We start from the raw sequence: 19229 nt of genomic DNA on the forward strand, positions 1-19229 counted from the left end.
TCAACCCTGAGGTTAAGGTGCCCTGGGGTAGACAACCTTTTAATTTTTTTTCTCATTGAACATGTTCTTTCCCTCTTGGGATAATTCTTTGATGATTTCTAATATCAAGCCTTATACATATGTTTATAAATTTTAGACTTTTGAAGTTTGTTGTAGAAGCAGGTGGCAATTTTTCTTCATAAAGGTTAAAAGTAAAGCTTACAATTTCTTCTAACTGCACTCACTGAAAATCATCCAATATTGGGACTGTTACATATTCACAGCTTCAGTAAGAAGAAAAAGCACCTACCACTGCAGTGTGTTTCTTACAGGACTCAAAAGGGAGAGAACCTTCACCAGTTCGCCAGCTATCCTCACCAATCTCATCACTCAAGAGAAACTCATTCAGCTTTTGAACACTGCAAAAACCAAACAAACACACAAACAAAAAAAAAGGGGTTAAAAATAAAAGTGCCAATGATGAAGTTCTACCAAAATAAACAAGCATCTCCTTTACCAATTATCATGTTGAGCAAGCCACCTCTGAGAGTCATTTCTCAACACCAAATGGGAATTTAGCTCAGAGGAACAAACATCCTAACTAAAATGCCCAAGAATGATGGGCTCCCAGGACTGGGGACTTTCAGTGCTAAAACTAGAAAATTATCAGAAAAATTAGAAACAATTTGTCACCCCCTTGAATTCAGTTAACTTTTTCGCACTTTTTTTTTGCAATTCTGTTTCTTGTCAAAGCCAGTAGAGTTGAGGAGGAACTTGAAACAGAGAGGTTAAAAATAATAATGCCAATGAGGTAAGGACCCATTATTCTAATTATACAAATGAGGGGAAATAAGTTATAGAGAAGTTAAGTAGCCTGCTTAAAAGCATTTAGCATATAACACACAGATCTGAGGTCCATGACCATTCTGCCATCTTGCTTCATTACACATATTTTTTGAACCTGGCAATAAGAGGGGCCTCTAGACAGTTGTTGCTCAGTATTGGCAAAGGACCAGAAGCATCAGCATCACCTAGAGCTTACCAGAGATTCTCTGGCCCCACCCGAAACCTACTGAATCAAAATACTCATTTTCACAAAGTCCTAAAGTGCTTCATAAGCACATTACGGCTCTAGAAGAGTGGTTTGCAAACATTCTTTATGATGGTCTTCTTGGGTAGGGCACGAGGATCCTTGGCCTGCCTAGGAGGCATTTTTTAAAACCACTGTTACAGAATCAGGAGCAAAAAGAAAGAACCAAATAAAACAATTACATGATTTGAAAGCATCCACCTATAAATAAAATAACATGCTAAAGAAAATTCTGTGAAGCTGCAGAGGAAAAGAAATGTTCCTTTTAGCATGCTAGGATGCTAAAAGTAGATACACTGGCTTGGCACATGCAGCATCAGCCACAGGGGAAATATTGCCTTTGGTAGGAAACTAAGAAATAAAGATTTGAAACAAAAATTAATATTTTTTTCATTTAAGCTTGTAGTCAAGTGCCTCCAAATAGGTCTGCAAAGCTTGTGGTGTGTGTGTGTGTGTGTGTGTGTGTGTGTGTGTCAGACTAATAAAATGAAGAAAAGTAAATTTATCTCAGTCTGTTGCCTATCATCTTTAAGCCCGGTGGCATTGAATGCCAAAAAAAAAAACTGCTTCTTTTCATTGGAAACATAAAAGTAAATAAAATCCATTGTGCTGGTCTGTTAGCTTCCAAAATGCATTTACAGAGAACTAAGAAGGATAATTGTTGAAGAAGAATTTTGGCTGAATAATACTCCATTGTCTGTATATACCACATTTTATTTATTTATTCATCCATTGATGGATATTTGGGTTGTTTCCAATTTATGGCTACTGTGAATAACGCTGTTGTGAACATGGGTGTGCAAATATGTATTCAAGTTCTTGCTGCTTTGAATTTTGGGGGGCATATACCCAAAGGTGGAATTGATGCATTGTATGGTGATTCTATATTTAATTTTTTGAGGCACCATCATACTGTTTTCAATAGCACCTGCACCAGGGTTCTGGAATTCCTGACTCAATGTATTAGAGTTATGATAACAGGGATGAACCTTGAAGACATTATGCTAAGTAAAATAAGCCAGGCACAAAAAAGCCCTCACAAATACTGTATGATTCCACCTATATAAGGGACCTAGAATAGTCAAATTCATAGAGACTGAAACTCAGTTGTGGTTTCCAGGGCTTGGGAGGAGAGGCAAACAGGGAGTTATTTTTTGATGAGTAGAGATTCAAATGTAAGGAGCTGAAGAAATTCTGGAATGGACTGTGGTGATGGATGCACGGCAATGTGAACATACTTAATACGATAGAACTATACACATAAAATGGTTTAACTGGTAAATTTTATGTTATGTATACTTTACTGCTATTAAAAAATTAATTTCAGATGCCTCAGAAAGAAAAAAAGAAAAAGGAAGAAAGGAAGGAAGAACGAGAAAAGAAGAGCTTTAGTTTGTGTACTTTCTTTAAGTCTTTGTCAGCAAATACCACATAGAACTTATAGAAAGATGCCTTAGAAATGCCTTATGAAAATGGTAGTTTATAAATCTTAAATGTCAGCCTTTTCTTCTGTACTTTTTAAATTGAGGTATCATTGACATCTAACGTTTATATTAGTTTCAGGTATACAACATAATGATTCGATACTTACATATATAGCCATCTGATCATCACAATGTCTAGTTAACATCGTCGCCATACATAGTTATGATTTTTTTTCTTGTGATAGGAACTTTTAAGATCTACCTTAGAAGTAGTAGTAAAAGATCTTCTTTACCTTAATAGATTTTAGTTGTCATTCTGTTCTTATATTTTGAAGAGTGGATTTTAGGGAGCACAGCTTTGCCGTTCAAAAAAATACCTTTTAGGGGCGCCTGGGTGGTTCAGTTGGTTGAGCATCTGACTCTTGGTTTGGGCTCAGGTCATGATCTCATAGGTTTGTGAGATCCAGCCTTGAGTCAAGCTCCAAGCTGACAGCCTGGAGCCTGCTTGAGATTCTCTCTCTTCCTCTCTCTCTCTCTCTGCCCCTCCTCTACATACACACACACATACACGCGCGCGCGCACACACACACACACACACGTGCTTGTGCTCTCTCTCAAAATAAATAAATAAATAAGCCTTTATTTTTTAAGAATACCTTTTAAACAATCAGACATTGTGTCTTTGCACACTAAGGAAGTCCAGAGACCAGGCTCATTTGCCTTTGTAATTATGTCTAGCTGTTCCTGGCATATATTGCTCAATGAATGCTCAATAAATCAAAGAAGGAATAAACCAATAATTCAGACATTTAAGTCAAGTCAGTTGATTCAATTCTCCATTTCACTTTTCTAGTAGACACACAAATCTTACTGAAGCTTTCATGGAATTAATGAGCCCCATTCTTGCTAAACATCAGAAAGCAGTGGTCTCTGAGTGTAACTGAGGCATGGAGAGAACCTTCTTTCCTCTCTGTAACACTTCACTTCGGAACTCCAATTACAATGAATATCAGAGGATCCCAAGATGAACACTTCTCTGAACCTCTCCTTCCTTTCCCCGCCCCCTGGCCCCATCATTCTAGGCTGAGGGTCCCTGGCAGTGCTGTTTTATAATTTTTTGTTATCGTCTATCTCTCCCATCACACCGTGAACTCCTTAAGAGCAAAGATTTTCATCTTCAGAATCTAGCCCAATGCCAAAAATACAGCATAGTAATTTCTCAAGAAATGTCTGGTGAATGAATAAATGGGCAATACAAAAAGCATTTCTTATTCATATGAGGTCCTTTCAGAAATCACTGAGGCAAAGCAATTATGGAAAATGCAGGAATCCTGACCAAGGGTGAAGTAATTCCCACCATGCTGCCAGAGTTATATATTAAAAATCCATTTCTCTCCTTAAAATAACAAATGGCACCCCTTTGCCTTCAGTGTCCTTAGATCATTTACAGGCTAATCAGGATCTCACTCTCCAGCTTCATCCCCTGCCACTTTGCATATCAGAAAGTTTCACCAATTACACTCAACTAAATTTAGTCCTCTGAATGTACCAAGATTTCTCACCTACTTACTCACCCCTTCACCGTTAATATGTTGTTCTCTCAGATTGAACATGTTTTCCCTTTTTCTTCAACTGATGGAGTCCTACCTATTCTTTAAGATCTTACTAAGGAACCACTAACTCTTTTAAATCTTCACTGACCAGACTGTCTGCCTTCTCTCTCAATGAGCTTTAGTGAGCCTTACATATGGGCCCATGGCATTCTGTGTAGAGCTCTGTAATAGCATAACACACCATATTGTACTTAGTTTCCCTTCTTGGTCTCTCCAACTGGACTGTGGGTTCCCTGCAGATTTCATTCTACCTTTCATCTTTGCAATTCCTAATACCTAGCAATGTACCTGAAGTATTAACGAATGCATGTGGACCCACAGAAGATATCTCTCTGAAGCACAAAGTGGGGATTAATAAAATGGGCGTAAATTAGTAAAACAGAAATGGGTAGAGTACCTAAAATATTTAGGCAATGTGCTGGGCACTCTTCATATACTATCTCATTTAATTATCTCAATTACCATAAGTATAAGCTATTGTGCTCATTTGATAAGTGAGGATGTTGAGCTACAAAGACACTAAATAACATGCCTGAAGTTGAACATTGTGTATTCTATGGCAGTACTAGGATTTGACAGCAGGTGTATTTGATACCAACCAATTTCCTAGCTTTCCTCCACCATTTTTATAGTTCAGTGTTTTACTAATTTTTCATGTGTTTGGATAATTCATACAAGTATTTAAGGTTTTAGTTACACATGTCACTTTTTCACTTTTCAAGCTTCATTTTGGGTTTATAGATAAAGCTTGAGTACCTTGGACAGGTGCTATTAAGTTCACTGGGAATAAATTATTTTATACTGGCAATAGTGCGCTTTTCCTGTAGGAACTATGAAACTTTTGTAAACAGGGACAAGGTATGCATGCTCCATGATATGCATGATGGTATGCATGTATGCATGCTCTATGATCAATATCAGTAACAATTTATTTGATCAAATGTAACTGTAGTGGACTAGCCAAGCTTACATTCCTTTCTGAGGTACATGAAAGAAAAGATACAGAGTTATTTTCCGACACAGCAAGGGATTGGTTTTACACATTTTTCTCTTAGACAGTAATATTTTTGGACATAGATATTGCATGATACATCAAATACCAGAAACCTAAACTGAAATTATTTATAAAGGATACAACATATCAACTTACGTTCTCCTCCAGAAAAGCAAAAACACACAAATTATGTCCTTACAAATAAAGCAAAGTGGAAAAGTGAGGCAAGCATCCTGGAAAATCACTGTTACTCAAGTATTTTAATACTTTGTTTTATTTTATTATTATTTTTTAAATGTTTATTTATTTTTGATAGAGAAAGAAAGAGGGAGACAAAGGATCTGAAGCAGGCTCTGCACTGAGAACTGAGAGCCTGATGAAGGGCTCGAACTCACGAACCGTGAGATCACGACCTGAGCCAAAGTCAGATGCTTACCTGGCTGAGCCACCCAGACACTCCAAACTAAACATTTTTATTTTTATTTTTTAATGTTTATCTATTTTTCAGAGAGAGAGAGCGTGCATGAGCAGGGGAGGCGTGATGGGGGGGAAGGGAACAGAGGATCTGAAATGGGCTTTGGGCTGACAGTAGCGAGCCCTGTGTGGGGCTCAAACTCACAAATCACGAGATCTCTACCTGTGCTGAAGCCCTAAGCTCAATCGACTGAGCCATCCAGGCACCTCCCAAACTAAACATTTTAAAAAGAAAGTGTAGAATTTTCATGTAGGAATGAATTTTACGTGGCATGGAATTTTCCTACAATAAAGAAGTATGTAAGTCTCTTACAGGCATGTATAACACGAGTTTGGGAGTATGCTGTGCTCCATTCTAACCCGCTGAATTTCAGAATGTATTTAAGAATGCAGCAGAGAACTTATGACTTCCACGGTCCTGAACAGGAGGTTTCAAAATCAGCTCACCAAAGTCTCCAATTATAAACAGGCTGCTCAGCTCGTTGTGGGCCAACTGGCATCAAAGACAGGTCACGGGCTCCCAGGCACAGAAGAAAATGCCAAACCCAGTCAAAACTGGGAAAAAGCTCATTGGGGTTCCCAGAACCAGCACACAGGGGGGAAAAGGCCTGGCCTCCCCTGTTGGTCGGTCATCTCTGTAGGACCCACAAATCAACCACTGAGACTCATTTTAGAGAAGCAAGTGTTTATAAGCTGATTTTATTCAGCCTATGGCTTGGGAAATCTGGAGCTGAGCCTTGAAAACAGACTGGTCTTTATCAAACTGGCAAATGCCTTTCCCTGAGACATAACGAAGAAAGAGTGCTATGCAGAAATATATAGCGAATATTATCCACTCTCAACTTTACCGGGATTTACTACTGCAGGATTGTATACTATGAAGTGGGAAGGAACTCCTAGGTTTTTTTCTGTTTTTTTTTTTCTGTTTTTTTTTTTTTTTTTTTCAAATACACTCTTAAAGTCCTTTTGATGCTTGGTAACCTCCTGACTTCATAGAAGTTATCTGTTATAAGTTACCAACTAACTGTTTTCTAACCCCACTTGTGGTACAAAGTCAAATTCCAATTAAAAATGAAACCATGAGAGGGACAGCGATTAAATGGAGAAAATGAAAATAAGGACCAAAATAGCAGACTTTGGCCATTTATCAATTTTATTGTTTGAAGTAGCTTCCCTTCCAGAGCACTGCCTAATTTGGAAGTGGTGCTACAAAAATCAGTCAGTGTTCGGTACAACTGTTTCAGAGTCAGAACAGAAAGAAAAGAAAATGAGGCAGATGAGGCCAGAGGGAGTGATCTTTAAACTTTAACAGTTCCAGAATTGGTTACTAATGACACATCTTACAGAAGAGGATTATACTACTGTAACCAATCAGAACTTGAGTTTATAATAAGATAATGCATATGCATTTGAATGTTGTTTGGTATTAAGCCATTGTTAAACCAATATAAACTATTGCCTAAAACTGAAGATTCTGATATTTTAAGTATCAGATACCAGTTTTCTTAGTAATACATAGCCATTGGGAAAATTATCTCATTTAAAAGACCTTACAAGAAATGTTCAACATTTATATCAATGACAACACCAGGCGTCATATATTTAAGGCCTCCATTTTCCAATTTTTCTCAGTATTGCAATATCTTGACATTTCTTTCAAAAGCCAGACATGATATGACTGTTTATGAAACATGCTGAGGTTTATAAGATCTTATACAATAAGCAAAATACTACTTTAAGACTTTCTTGCTTGCAATGCAGCATCAGATGCAGTAGATTGTGGCACAAACAGCATTATATGATATAGTTTGGTAGCATACTTATTTATACAATACAAGAAAAATTCTGGGAAATGGTCATTATCTTATCACATTTATTTTCATTGCTGTGCATTGTGGGGAACTGTAAATCTGAGACAAACTATACACTGGTTAAAAACACTGGAGAGCACATTTAAAATGAGAAAAATGTGGAGTGGTTTTGCAGAGTCTTTCCATTTGCAGAAGCCATGAGCCTTACTTAAATTTTTTTCCAGATTAAATTAAAATTAAAACAGTAACTATGGATTGATGGGAACACTGTCCATCACTGCTAGTGCAAATATAAACTGACACAGCTTCACTGAGAAATATTATGGCCATTTTCATTAAAAAATCTTAAAAATGTGTACACCTTTTGACCTATCACTCTGTAAATGGAAAACAACATAGCAATATTCATTAAGGACCTTAAAAATATTCTTACTGTTTATACAATTGAACATCCCCCCCCCAAAAAAACTCCAAATAATCTAATGAAAAAAAAGGGGAGAAGACATGAATAGACAGTTCACCAAAGAAGACCTACAGATGGCCAATAGACACATGAAAAGATGCTCAACACCATTCATCATCAGGGAAATGCAAATCAAAATCACAATGGTATTATTATCTCAAAGTGTCAGAATGCCTGAAATCAAAAACACAATAAACAACAAGCGTTGGCGAGGATGTGGAGAAAAAGGAATCCTCTTCACTACTGGTGAGGATGCAAACTGGTGTAGCCACTGTGGAAGACAGTATGGAGGTTCCTCAAAAATTTAAAAATAGAACTACCCTACAAATCCAGTAATCCCACTACTGGGTATTTTCCCAAAGAATACAAAAACATTAATTCAAAGGGATATATGCACCCCTATGTTTACTGACGCATTATTTACAATAGATAAATGATGGAAGTATCCATCGATAGATGAATGGTTAAAGATAGATAGATAGATATAAAGAGATATATACATACATATGCACACATACACAATGGAATATTATTCAGCCACAGAAAAGAATGAAATCTTGCCATTTGCAACAATGTGGATGGAGCTAGAAAGTATTATGCTAAGCAAAATAAGTCAGTAAGAGAAAGACAAATACCATATGACTTCACTCATACGTGGAATTTAAGAAACAAAACAAATGAACAAAGAAAAAAGAGACAAACTAAGAAACCGATTCTTAACTATATGGAACAAACTGATGGTGGGGAGGGGGAGGGGTGAAACAGGTGAAGGGAGTTAAGAGTACACTTATCTTGATGAGCATTGAGTAATATATGGAATTATTGAATCACTATATTATATGCCTAAAACTAATATAACACCATATGATGACTATACCGGAATTAAAATAAAAACCTTAATAAAAATTTTAAAATTATGCATACTGTTTAAACTAGTATCCCCACTTCTAGAAATCTGTCTTAAGAAAATAATCAGAGAAAAGTTTAAAGACAAAAACAGACATTTATCTCAGTGTTAGTTATATTATTTATGTTAGGTATAAAGTAGAAACATTCCAAATGCCCAATAAGGAAGTAATTGTTAAATAAATTAGAGTACAGGACTTCAAAACAATAGACTATCGCGGAGCCAATAAACATCATGATCTTAACGAAGAGAAAAAATAAAACCAGTAAGTGAAATAATGAATCAAAAGCTACATAAATTCAAAATTTTTACTTTAAAATCATAATTCTTTTCATCTAAAAATAGTTGTAAAAGACTGAAAAGTAGCATATTAAAATTTTAACAATGGGCAGTGATTTGAATGTTGTTCTTTATACTTTTTCAAATTTACTACCATGAGCATATATTATTTCCATAATCAGGCAAAGAACTTCAGACATTCCAGTGCATACCTTATGATGGCTTTGACTGCAAATCTGACCACTGTAGAGAGCAGGAACAGTGGGGTGACCAGGATATGAAAGAGAGACAGTGAAGCAAAGGCCTCTGCAGGTTTTAGATTGTTCCCGCTAGCATACGCGTGGGTAACAAACGTCTGTGCAAAGAAAGAAGTTTTTTAGAGAAAGTTGGAGAAAGTTTCACAAATGCTTACATTCAATTTTAGAAACCTAACATATTCTGCTACCCCAATATGTCCATTGCAAATATGAAAACAATTGCTTTATCCAAATTACTCCTGAGGAAAAATAATACTTGTTATTGGTAGAGTACATAATGGTTTACATGCCATCTTAGCAAGAAATTTGTGAGAAAGGCAGAATAGATTCTATTTATAGATTAGGAAACTGACTTCTGTCAAATTACTGAGTAGGGGGAGTAACTGTGAAGTGAACCTAGGGTTCTTAACAACCAGTCAGGTTCTTTCCAAGCAATACTAAATTTTCTAAGAGCAAACTAAGATATTCCATTGCTTTAGGGTCCCTATTGTGTATCTTTACTAAAATTGCCAACATTAGTGTTTGATGCAGATGTATTTACATTTCTAAATAAAATACGAGTTCCCAGGTTTGTCCTTTTAGTCTGAAATATAATGTAATCTTCTGGTTGTTGATCTAGCATGATTCTGATGTAAGAATGTCTGGGAACCAGGTTGTGGAGATTAGAACAGTTTAGGTCTCAACTACTGTTAATTTTGCTCCCCAGGGCACATTTGGCAATGTCTAGGGAGTGTTAATGGTCTCTAACTGGTAGAAGCCAGGGATGCTGCTACCCATCCTCAGGCAGAGGAAAGGCCCTAACAACAAAGACTTATCTGGGCCAAAAAGTTCATAGTGTCACAGTTGAGAAACCCTGGATTAGAACTATTACGATGGGGACTGTAAAGAGAAAACTGGCAGAGGTGAAGTAATATATATTACCACCCACACATTCCTGCTCATGAATCATTTCTAAACACTGACTCTGTTCCATGTTCAAAAGCAAGAGAAAGTTTCTTACAGCAAGAACAGCTGCTATGGGGATGGCTGCGTTCATGAAGACTGTGGAGAGAAATCGAATATATTAGGTTCGTTCAACTATGAAACATTTTCAGTAACTTTAATGCATCATCTATTATTACTTTAACTTCCCTTGAAGACAGAGAGGACCAAGTGCTTTTTGTCTGGAGTCCACAAACGTTTCCCAGTTGGTATTTCCTTGTTTGCAGGTGTATGAGCTCCCCCCACATGAGTCTTAATCAGAAAATATTTTCTATTACTGAAAAGCTGTTTTTAATAAATTGTTATAAGCCGCAAAATTCAGATAAAATGCTCCTTTAGTGGTGCAAATTATTAGACTTTAACAAATGTGCATTCTTGAAGTATTCTCTGTCCGTATTTCACGTGGTCCACTAAACTAACTTAAATGTATGAAAATTAAGCTATTACACTGATAAAAAAAAGAATTTGACATCACTTCACATTCTGCCTCCAAAAGTGGTATTTATTTTCACGTATAGACCTTTTGCTTAACAAAACAACTCCATATCCTGAACCCTCCGCTAGTTTAAATGTCTCTCCAGAAACATATTGCACTAATACTTGATACACAGGATATGCATAACTGAAACAAAAACTCATAATTTAGGCTAAAATACTAGTATTTGGAGGTCACAGTAAAATTACAAAGTCAAATTGATAATTTGTAGTTATATTTTTTATAAACCATAGAAGTTTAGGGGCTGGGGGCTAAAAGATTAAGTGAATTACTAACAGAGTGAGAGCTAGAACCTAGTTTTCTTGACATGCAGGACAGAATCTACCCACAAATAAATCATCATCAGTCCTCATGATCCACTCTCATGAACTACCCTGACCGCTGAACACAGAATCAGATTGTGATTTTGCAGGTCCAGATGTGGCTTGGTTATCAAATCCAAATTCTTGTATAATACTGGGAATCCAAACACTGCTCTGAGTTTTATAACAGCACAGATGACGAGCCACATTTCTGCCTCCATCTTGTTTCTCAGGCTACTGTCACCCTGTTCTCTAAGTGTATTTCTTTCTTTTCCCCTCATCATTGTTTATAATTCATTTTACAGTCCGCATCTTTGAATAAGTAATCCCCCCTTAATGAGGAAGAGCAAGAACAACTGCTATTTGATTGAAAAAAACATTTATACAGCAATCTGCACCGGGTACATGTAGCAGGTACCCTTCCTATGCCATTACAAAGATGAGAATGAGAAGCTCCAGGTCACACAGTAGGGATTCAAACCAATGAAGACTGCTTGCCACCACCTTGCTCTGCCACTGACAAGTCACCATCCTTGAGGTATGATAAAAGAGTGCTTTACATAGTTCTCATATTTAATGATTACAACTACCACACACAATAATAAGAAAGCAGCTTAGGTGCTTAGGGTGTTACTTAGGTGAGTAACATGCAAGATTCCAAACTAGGAGGTGATAGAGCTTGGATTTAAACTCAGATCTATTAAAGAGAAAAAAAATTTAATACTGTCTTTTCGTCTTTTACCAATGGATTAAATCCATAAATAGCACATGACCATTTGGCAATGGAGACTGGGAAATTAATAGAATTTCTCTTCCCTTCAGATATTATCTCGACTGGCAAGAACACTTATTCACAAAAGCTGGATCTTCTGTTCTACTAGTGAGTGTTCTGTTTAACTGCTTTTCAATATTTTCAGATACCACTGATTGAGCACTTTTATGTTTCAGGTACTGTTCTAAACACTTTATCCACATTATCTTATTTAATTCCCCAAGATCCTCTTAATACTTCCCAGCTTCTTGATGAGAAAACTGAGATTTTACCAAAGACTGACCAAGGCTGTAGAGCTGCCAAGTTGCTGAGGCAGTCTTTCATTTCAGGTCAGTTTGCCCTGTAAGACCCAACAGTAACCACTTTGTTAGACAGTTGACTTCCTTCTTTCATTATTTTTGTCTTCTTACGATGCTCTACAAATACTACTTATAAAATGTTTTTAACAGTTACTGAACAGTGTCACATTCACTGCCTCATTTGATTCTCACAATATACCTGTGATAAGGATTTATTATTATTACACCATTTAAAAAAATTTTTAATGTTTATTTTTAAGAAAGAGAGAGAGAGACAGACAGACAGAGTGCGAGTGGGGGTAGGGCAGAGACAGAGGGAAACACAGAATCTAAAGCAGGCTCTGAGCTGTCAGCACAGAATCCAATGTGGGGCTCAAACCCACTAATCAGTGAGATCATGACCTGAGCTGAAGTCGGACACTTAACAGACTGAGACACCCAGGCGCTCCTACACCAATTTTTAGATGAGGAAACTGAGGGATGGAGGTTGGTGAGCACCAGACCATTTGCCAGGTGCTTGGTATGAGGTAATGAGTATGAAGCACTTGACCTCGTGCCTGGAATAGAATCAACAACTCAGTCAACATGTACAGCATTCATTATTTTAATCTTTACTACAGTCCTACATGGTAGGTATTATTATCATCTCACTGTCCAGATGAAAAATATTGAGGCTTTGAAGACATAACTAACTTGGTCAAAGTCATACTGCTATGAAACGGCAGAGTTGAGATATATAGCCAGTTCTATGCATCAACCATAGTTCAAGCTCCTAATCACCAAGAACACTGTATTTAACCATATCATAAAACTTGGGGGTGCCTGCGTAGCTCAGTTGGTTAAGCACCTGTCTCTTGGTTTCAGCTCAGGTCATGATCTCACAGTTTGTGAGTTTGAGCCCCATGTCGGGCTCTGGTTAACAGCATGGAATCTGCTTGGAATATTCTCTCTCTCTGCCCCCTCCCACTTGTGCTCTGTCTCTCTCAAAATAAATAAACTTAAAAAAAAACTTAAAAATGGTTCAACTGGAATTTTACACCATTGACTCAAGAATTCCTGCTGCCTATAATATACACATGCTTCTGCATTTTTACTTTCATGATCTGTTGTTTTTCTCCCCTGTGATGGCCTCTTCCGTCCTCTCCTTTTGTATCTGACATTCAAAAAACAACCCAAATCTCATGTCTGGAGACAGGCAAACTGGATTAACAACCCAACTCTGCCATTTAGTAGGTACATGATGTAAGAGAATTTCAGGTTACTTAAACTCTCTCCACTTCCATCTTTTAATATATAAAACAGAGTTAACAGTGGAATCTAAATTATTGGAATGTTGGGAGGATTAAATGGGATGATATGTATAAAGCCACTTATGCCAATAATTGGCTGGCTATCTCAATGTATTTTTATTATTGTCATTATTTTTGGCTGCAGCCATCCTTCTCATGAGTATTTCAGTCTATTGCAACAAGGAATGTATTGTCAGGGTCAGCAGCTTTGAGTACTATTATATAAACAAGTGGATATCAATCATTTCATCTTCTAGTATTTTGACACCATATTAGCAGTGGTGCAGAGCTGGAAGATAAATCTCCTTCCCATTTCATTTCTAATGCATCAGGCATTAGGGCTAGAATAAATGAGCTATATAAACCAAATATTTTCTCTAAATTTATTTCACAAAAGAAGTATTTGTAATGTCTAAGAACTAAGTTAGTTTAGAATTTGAGAGGAAACAATGTATAAATCTCCAAAACTTTAATTTGTTCAAGGTCTTGGGAACAATAGAGATAAGCAAAACTGACACATAAACCAAATCAAATGTTGGTGGTAGTAGTTCAGCTAAATTTGTAAGAAATGTACTAACATAAACGTAATTATTCTTGAGAGCACTCAGTGTCACTCTGGGGGAAAAAAAACAATTTTTTAAATGATTGCTTTATAAAAATTAGAGTTGAAGATAAAAATGCTCCATGTTTAAAAGTTCTTGAAAATGTATTGGAAAAGAGGGTTTTATATGAATGTAATTTGGCTTCTTTTACTTGGAAGCATTGACATTTTTTTTCGTCGATTTTCAAAAATAGCATTCTAAGTATAATTTTCAAGAAAATATAATATCATAAGCTTCCAGAGATATAGGTAAGACAACTGCAGATAATTTTTGAGGATCTTTGGGGATAAGAAGGTCAATAATAATACAGTCAAATCAACTTAAATAAATAAATTTTTACTGGAAACCTATTCATCCCAACTGTAAATGGTGATGATTTCAATAACAGGTACTGTACTCATCCTATCCCATTTTACAGATGAAAAAAAAAACAAGAATTTCAGATGTAAAGTAATATGACAAAAACACACATCTTATAACGAATCAAATTTAGGTCTACCTGACTCTAAGCCTATGCTAACTCTGTTCTTTAAATTTAAATAGACTCATGTGGCTAGTGGCCTACTGAACAGCACACATATGGAAAATAAATGGGCTTCTTCTGATGAGTAGAATGTCTCAGTGATCACCACCTAAGCTGAATAGACCACATGTTTTTTGGTGGTCCTTCTCGCCATGGCAACTTACTGGAGAGTGACGTATAAAGTGCAAAGGTTTTGAGACTGGATAGTTCTTTCATTCTTGTTTCTTCTACACTTTTACAAAAGATGTGCTCCCAGGCATACAACTTTAGAAGTTTGATGCCTTTCAATATTTCGTTTGTTTTCTTCAGTCTCTCAGTAGAATAATCCTATAAAACAAAGAAATAGAAAATAATGCACGCTGCATCCAAGTGACTCAAACAGGCAGGACCATATATATAACAGACAGGGATGGACCAGATCTTGATTTCTGCCTGGCTCTGCCACTGATTATGGCTTTGAGATCCCCTGGAGAAGGGGTCAAATCCTCTGTGCTTCCACCTCCGGGTGTAAAATGAAGAGTTGAATGAAATGGCTTCCAATTTCTTTCCACCTAAAACCTCTCACGCTCCTGTTACTTTGAGTTAAATAAAAGCAGTTTCTTAAGTCTCACGTGATTTCCTTGAATAATGTCTGCAGATAGTAATTATAAACATTTATGGAAATGATACAGAGACTTCCAATGCTTCCTTCTAACATCAAACTTGTTTTATTTTCTTTTCAGCACTATCACTCATACTTAGAAGAAGAGAAAACAATGAATGTAAGAAAAGTTAGTTTGCTTCTTATTTGGGAATGTCAGGGTTGTGTATGCTCACACTGTGTGTGTTCACATTGTGTCTTCATAATACACTTTGTGAAACCAAGGCTATTCCCTTTAATTTTGAGAGATTTCCACATACTTCTTCATAAGCTCTTGTTTAAGGCCAAAATTAGATTTACTGATTACTAACAGTTTGGGTTGAGTGTAAAGAGATTTTTAGCAGTTACAAGAGCCACAATTTACTCAACCATTGCAATTTCCACCACCACCAAATACTAGAATTTCTAGTAAGGTACATTATGACCTATGAACTATCAAAAGGAGCAGTGCAAGTGGCCAAAAGGCAGATAGGAGGGAGCAAAAGTAGCAAATGGCTTGGTTTTTATTCACCTTCTGGTCTCTACAGGGTCTTAGATGCCTATCACATGATTGTTACATGAGTAAATGAGTACAGTATGACCAGCTAAATGAAAGACGGATGTTTGAGGAAAGTCCTGTCTTCACTTTGTGCTCCTCTTCCTCACCTCTCTGTATTCATGTCCTAAAGTAAAGATGGGTAGATGGCTCAGACGGAAATAATGAGTAACGTCACCAGAAGCAGCAGAAAAATGGTGATGAAAACCACCTGCATGACATGCAACTTGCTTGTCACAGTAGAAACCAACTTGGGCAACAATTCCATCAGTGGCAGCATCCCTATATTTTACGTCTGATTTACAGGCAGCCTTGCTCATATTTAATCAAACTTTACTTCTGAACATGCTGTCAACAATTTTATTATTTACAAATATTTCTTTAAAAGAAGCCAATTCTTGCTCAAATGAAATGATTTCATGGAAAACTGAAGCCAGGAGGGGTCAATAATTGGGCTTTTTCTTGCTTGCCAAGTTGACCATGAGCATACTCGGCCAGAGCAGCTGCCTGAAATACTTTAGTGTAACTCTGTAGATCATCACGTGGTTTGCTTCAATTCTAGGGATATTTCACTTCAGAAGCAATAAACCTGATGCTTTATTTATTCTTTGATCCAATTCTCCCATGTCAATAATTAACATGCAGGGGTTCAAAATGGATGTAGATACATTCTCTAGACCAATGATCTAGAAGAAGTTCAAAGCCTCATCACCTCATGGCACTTAAAACCATCAAGAATTGTGATTCTGGCATTTTGAGTTTAAGATCATCAAGTCATACATTTCAAATCCACTTTTAAAAAGTGCACTTGCGGGGCACCGGGGTGGCTCAGCTGGGTAAGTGTCTGCTCAGTTCATGATCTCATGGTTCGTGGGTTTGAGCCCTGCCCCTGACTTTGCACTGACAGTACGGAGCTTGCTTCAGATTCTGTCTCCCTGTCTCTCTATTCCCCTCCCCCACTCGTGCTCTCCCTCTCTCTCTCTCTCAAATAAATATAAACATTTAAAAGAAAAGTGTTTTAAACATAAATACTTAAAAATATAATACACATTTGCTGCCTAAGAATTGAAATGAAACATAATAATTTCCAAATTATTCTGAGTGGCATGTATTAATTTCCTATTATTTTGAAAATGAGACAGCTTACTAGATTTTCCTAGTAAAGTTTCCAAAAGATGTTAACTTACAAGAGTGCTCTTCTGAGCCTCTGCCAATTTTGTTGCGATGAAGTACTGAATGGGTGCCAGAAGCACAATGACAGCTGCCCCAACCAATGCGCTTGATCCAAGTAAATTATAGAGCAGAATCACTCCCATTATGATCTAGAAAGGAAAACATATGGAAAAGGGAAAATGAACAGGGGCATGGCCACTGCAGCATTAAAGGCAATACATTTTGGTGAAAGCATAGGATTTCTTAATTCTTAATTAATTAACTAATACATATACGTGGAAGTCAACTCAACTATGAACAGCTAGGTTTTACTATGATTTATTTGGGGAAAGCTAAGGAGTCAGAATTTGTTGTTAGGATGATGTTCTGTGCAACTGGTGTCAAACCAATTTGCTGCATGAAGTTACAGACTGGTCCTGTGATGCTTCCGACCTTTGAAGGCAGTCTTCACATTTTTAAAAGGACATGAAATGTTTCTTGAAAATGTTACCACCCACTGTAACTTTGATATTCCACGTTTTCATGGAATTGTACCAACTTTTCCAGGTGAGAAGGATGGAAAGCAGGAGGTGACATCATAATGTGAGTACTGGATGGTTGTTTGCAGACTAAAGGAATAATCTGAACTCCTCACATCCTCAATGATCCCAGAAGTCACTTGATGACATGAAACCTAGGCTCAACTAAAACTGTGGAGAAGCTAAAGGTGGCACCCCATCATACCTCACTTCCCTTTTAAAATTTATTTCCCTTGGGCGCCGGGGTGGCTCAGTTGCGTAAGCGACAGACTCTTGGTTTCAGCTAAGGTCATGATCTCAGGGTTTCGTGGGTTTGAGCCCCACATTGGGCTCTGAGCTGGCAGTGCAGAGTCTGCTTGGGATTCTCTCTCTCCTTCTCTCCCTGCCCCTCCCCTGCATGCACTGTCTCTGTCTCTCTCAAAATAAATAAGTAAACTTTAAAAAAATTAAAAAAAAATATTTCCGAAAAGCCAGGGCTGACCCACGTAAGCCAACCCTCTCAGGTTTGTTACTTTCTTCTTCTTCTTCCTTTAAAATTTAGGATTTGACCCTTCAGTCTTCTCTCTTTGCTTTTCCCCCACAATAGCTCAGATTATCATGGCTAAAAATGTCAACTAATGAACTATATTCATGCAGTTAAAGCATTTAACTTTTGAGTGTATGCCAATGGTAACAGCTTAATAGTGGCCGTTTGGAGGCAAGCGCACATATTTACTGCCTAACCAATTAGGCTTTTTATGAATTCCAATCAAAATGAAAGTTTCCTTAACGTCACTCATGATGCAATCATTCAGAGGCAGCCTTTAAATTGTACCACATAGGAGGCTACTTACTTGACTTGTATATAAGTACATTTTGATAAAATGAGACCGAGCAGACTTTATATCCTACTTTGTGTCAAGCACTGCACATGATACACACTTTTGTCTGACTTGGATTTCCATTTAGAACTAAAAAGGTGGGGCGCTTGTGTGGCTCAGTCACTTTAGTGGCCAACTCTTGATTTCGGCTCAGGTCATGATCTCAGGGTTCATGGGTTTGAGCCCCACATGGAGCTCTGTGCTCACAGTGCAGAGCCTGTTTTGGATCCTCTGTCTCCCTCTCCCTGCCCCTCCCCTGCTCATGCTTGTTCTCTCTCAAAAATAAGCATTCACAAAAAACAATTTTTTAAAGATAAAACTAAAAAGGCAAACAATACATTTAAAAACTAGCATATCTTCTTTATTATTGCATGCATTTTAATAAACATGGTACACAGGGACATAAGTGACAGACTGGATCAAATAAGATCTACAGTTGGGGCACCTGGGTGGCTCAGTCGGTTAAGCATCTGATTCTTGATTTTGGCCCAGGTCATGATCTCATGGTTTGTGATTTTTAGCCCTGCATTGAACTTGGCACTGACAACACAGAGCCTGCTTTGGATTCTCTCTCTCTCCCTCTCTCTCCGCCCCTCCCCTGCTCTCTCTCTTTCAAAATAAATAAACTTAAAAAAATAAGACCTACAGTTTAAGCTCCACCTACAGGATGCAAAACTCAAGGTAAACATATTCAGCATCACACAGAGGAAAGAGCTAAAAACATATCTTTTGCTATTTTGACCCAATTAGGGGGAAAATGCATCTTTCCTAAAATACTATTTTCCATTAAAAAAATAGCTAAATAGCCCTCCAGCTTGTTAGTGTTCCTACCACCTTATAAAATTTGGCATTGTATAATACATCAGCTATTGAAACAATGGGATGGATTACAACTGTTTTACTTTAGAAATGCTATAAGAGAGTCTGTCAAAATAAAAGGGGTCAAGA

General features: G+C 37.2%; 1 protein-coding gene across 3 annotated transcripts in view; it reads right to left on the bottom strand.

Moving 5' to 3' along the window:
- The window catches only part of ABCC9 (ATP binding cassette subfamily C member 9), a 130983-nt gene that overhangs the window by 87052 nt on the left and 24702 nt on the right, over positions 1–19229 (bottom strand). For all 3 annotated transcript variants that reach the window (XM_047066153.1, XM_047066155.1, XM_047066154.1), the window contains 5 exons: positions 16918–17052; positions 14720–14882; positions 10292–10332; positions 9247–9389; positions 290–398 (listed from right to left, as the gene is read on the bottom strand). In XM_047066153.1, the coding sequence (XP_046922109.1) occupies positions 290–398; positions 9247–9389; positions 10292–10332; positions 14720–14882; positions 16918–17052 (591 nt within the window). The remainder of the gene's footprint in view (positions 1–289; positions 399–9246; positions 9390–10291; positions 10333–14719; positions 14883–16917; positions 17053–19229) is intronic.

Source organism: Lynx rufus, unplaced genomic scaffold (genome assembly GCF_022079265.1).
Source record: "Lynx rufus isolate CCGP_SWC_20201006 ecotype Redwood Valley unplaced genomic scaffold, mLynRuf1.p SCAF_7, whole genome shotgun sequence".
Lineage (NCBI taxonomy): Eukaryota > Metazoa > Chordata > Mammalia > Carnivora > Felidae > Lynx > Lynx rufus.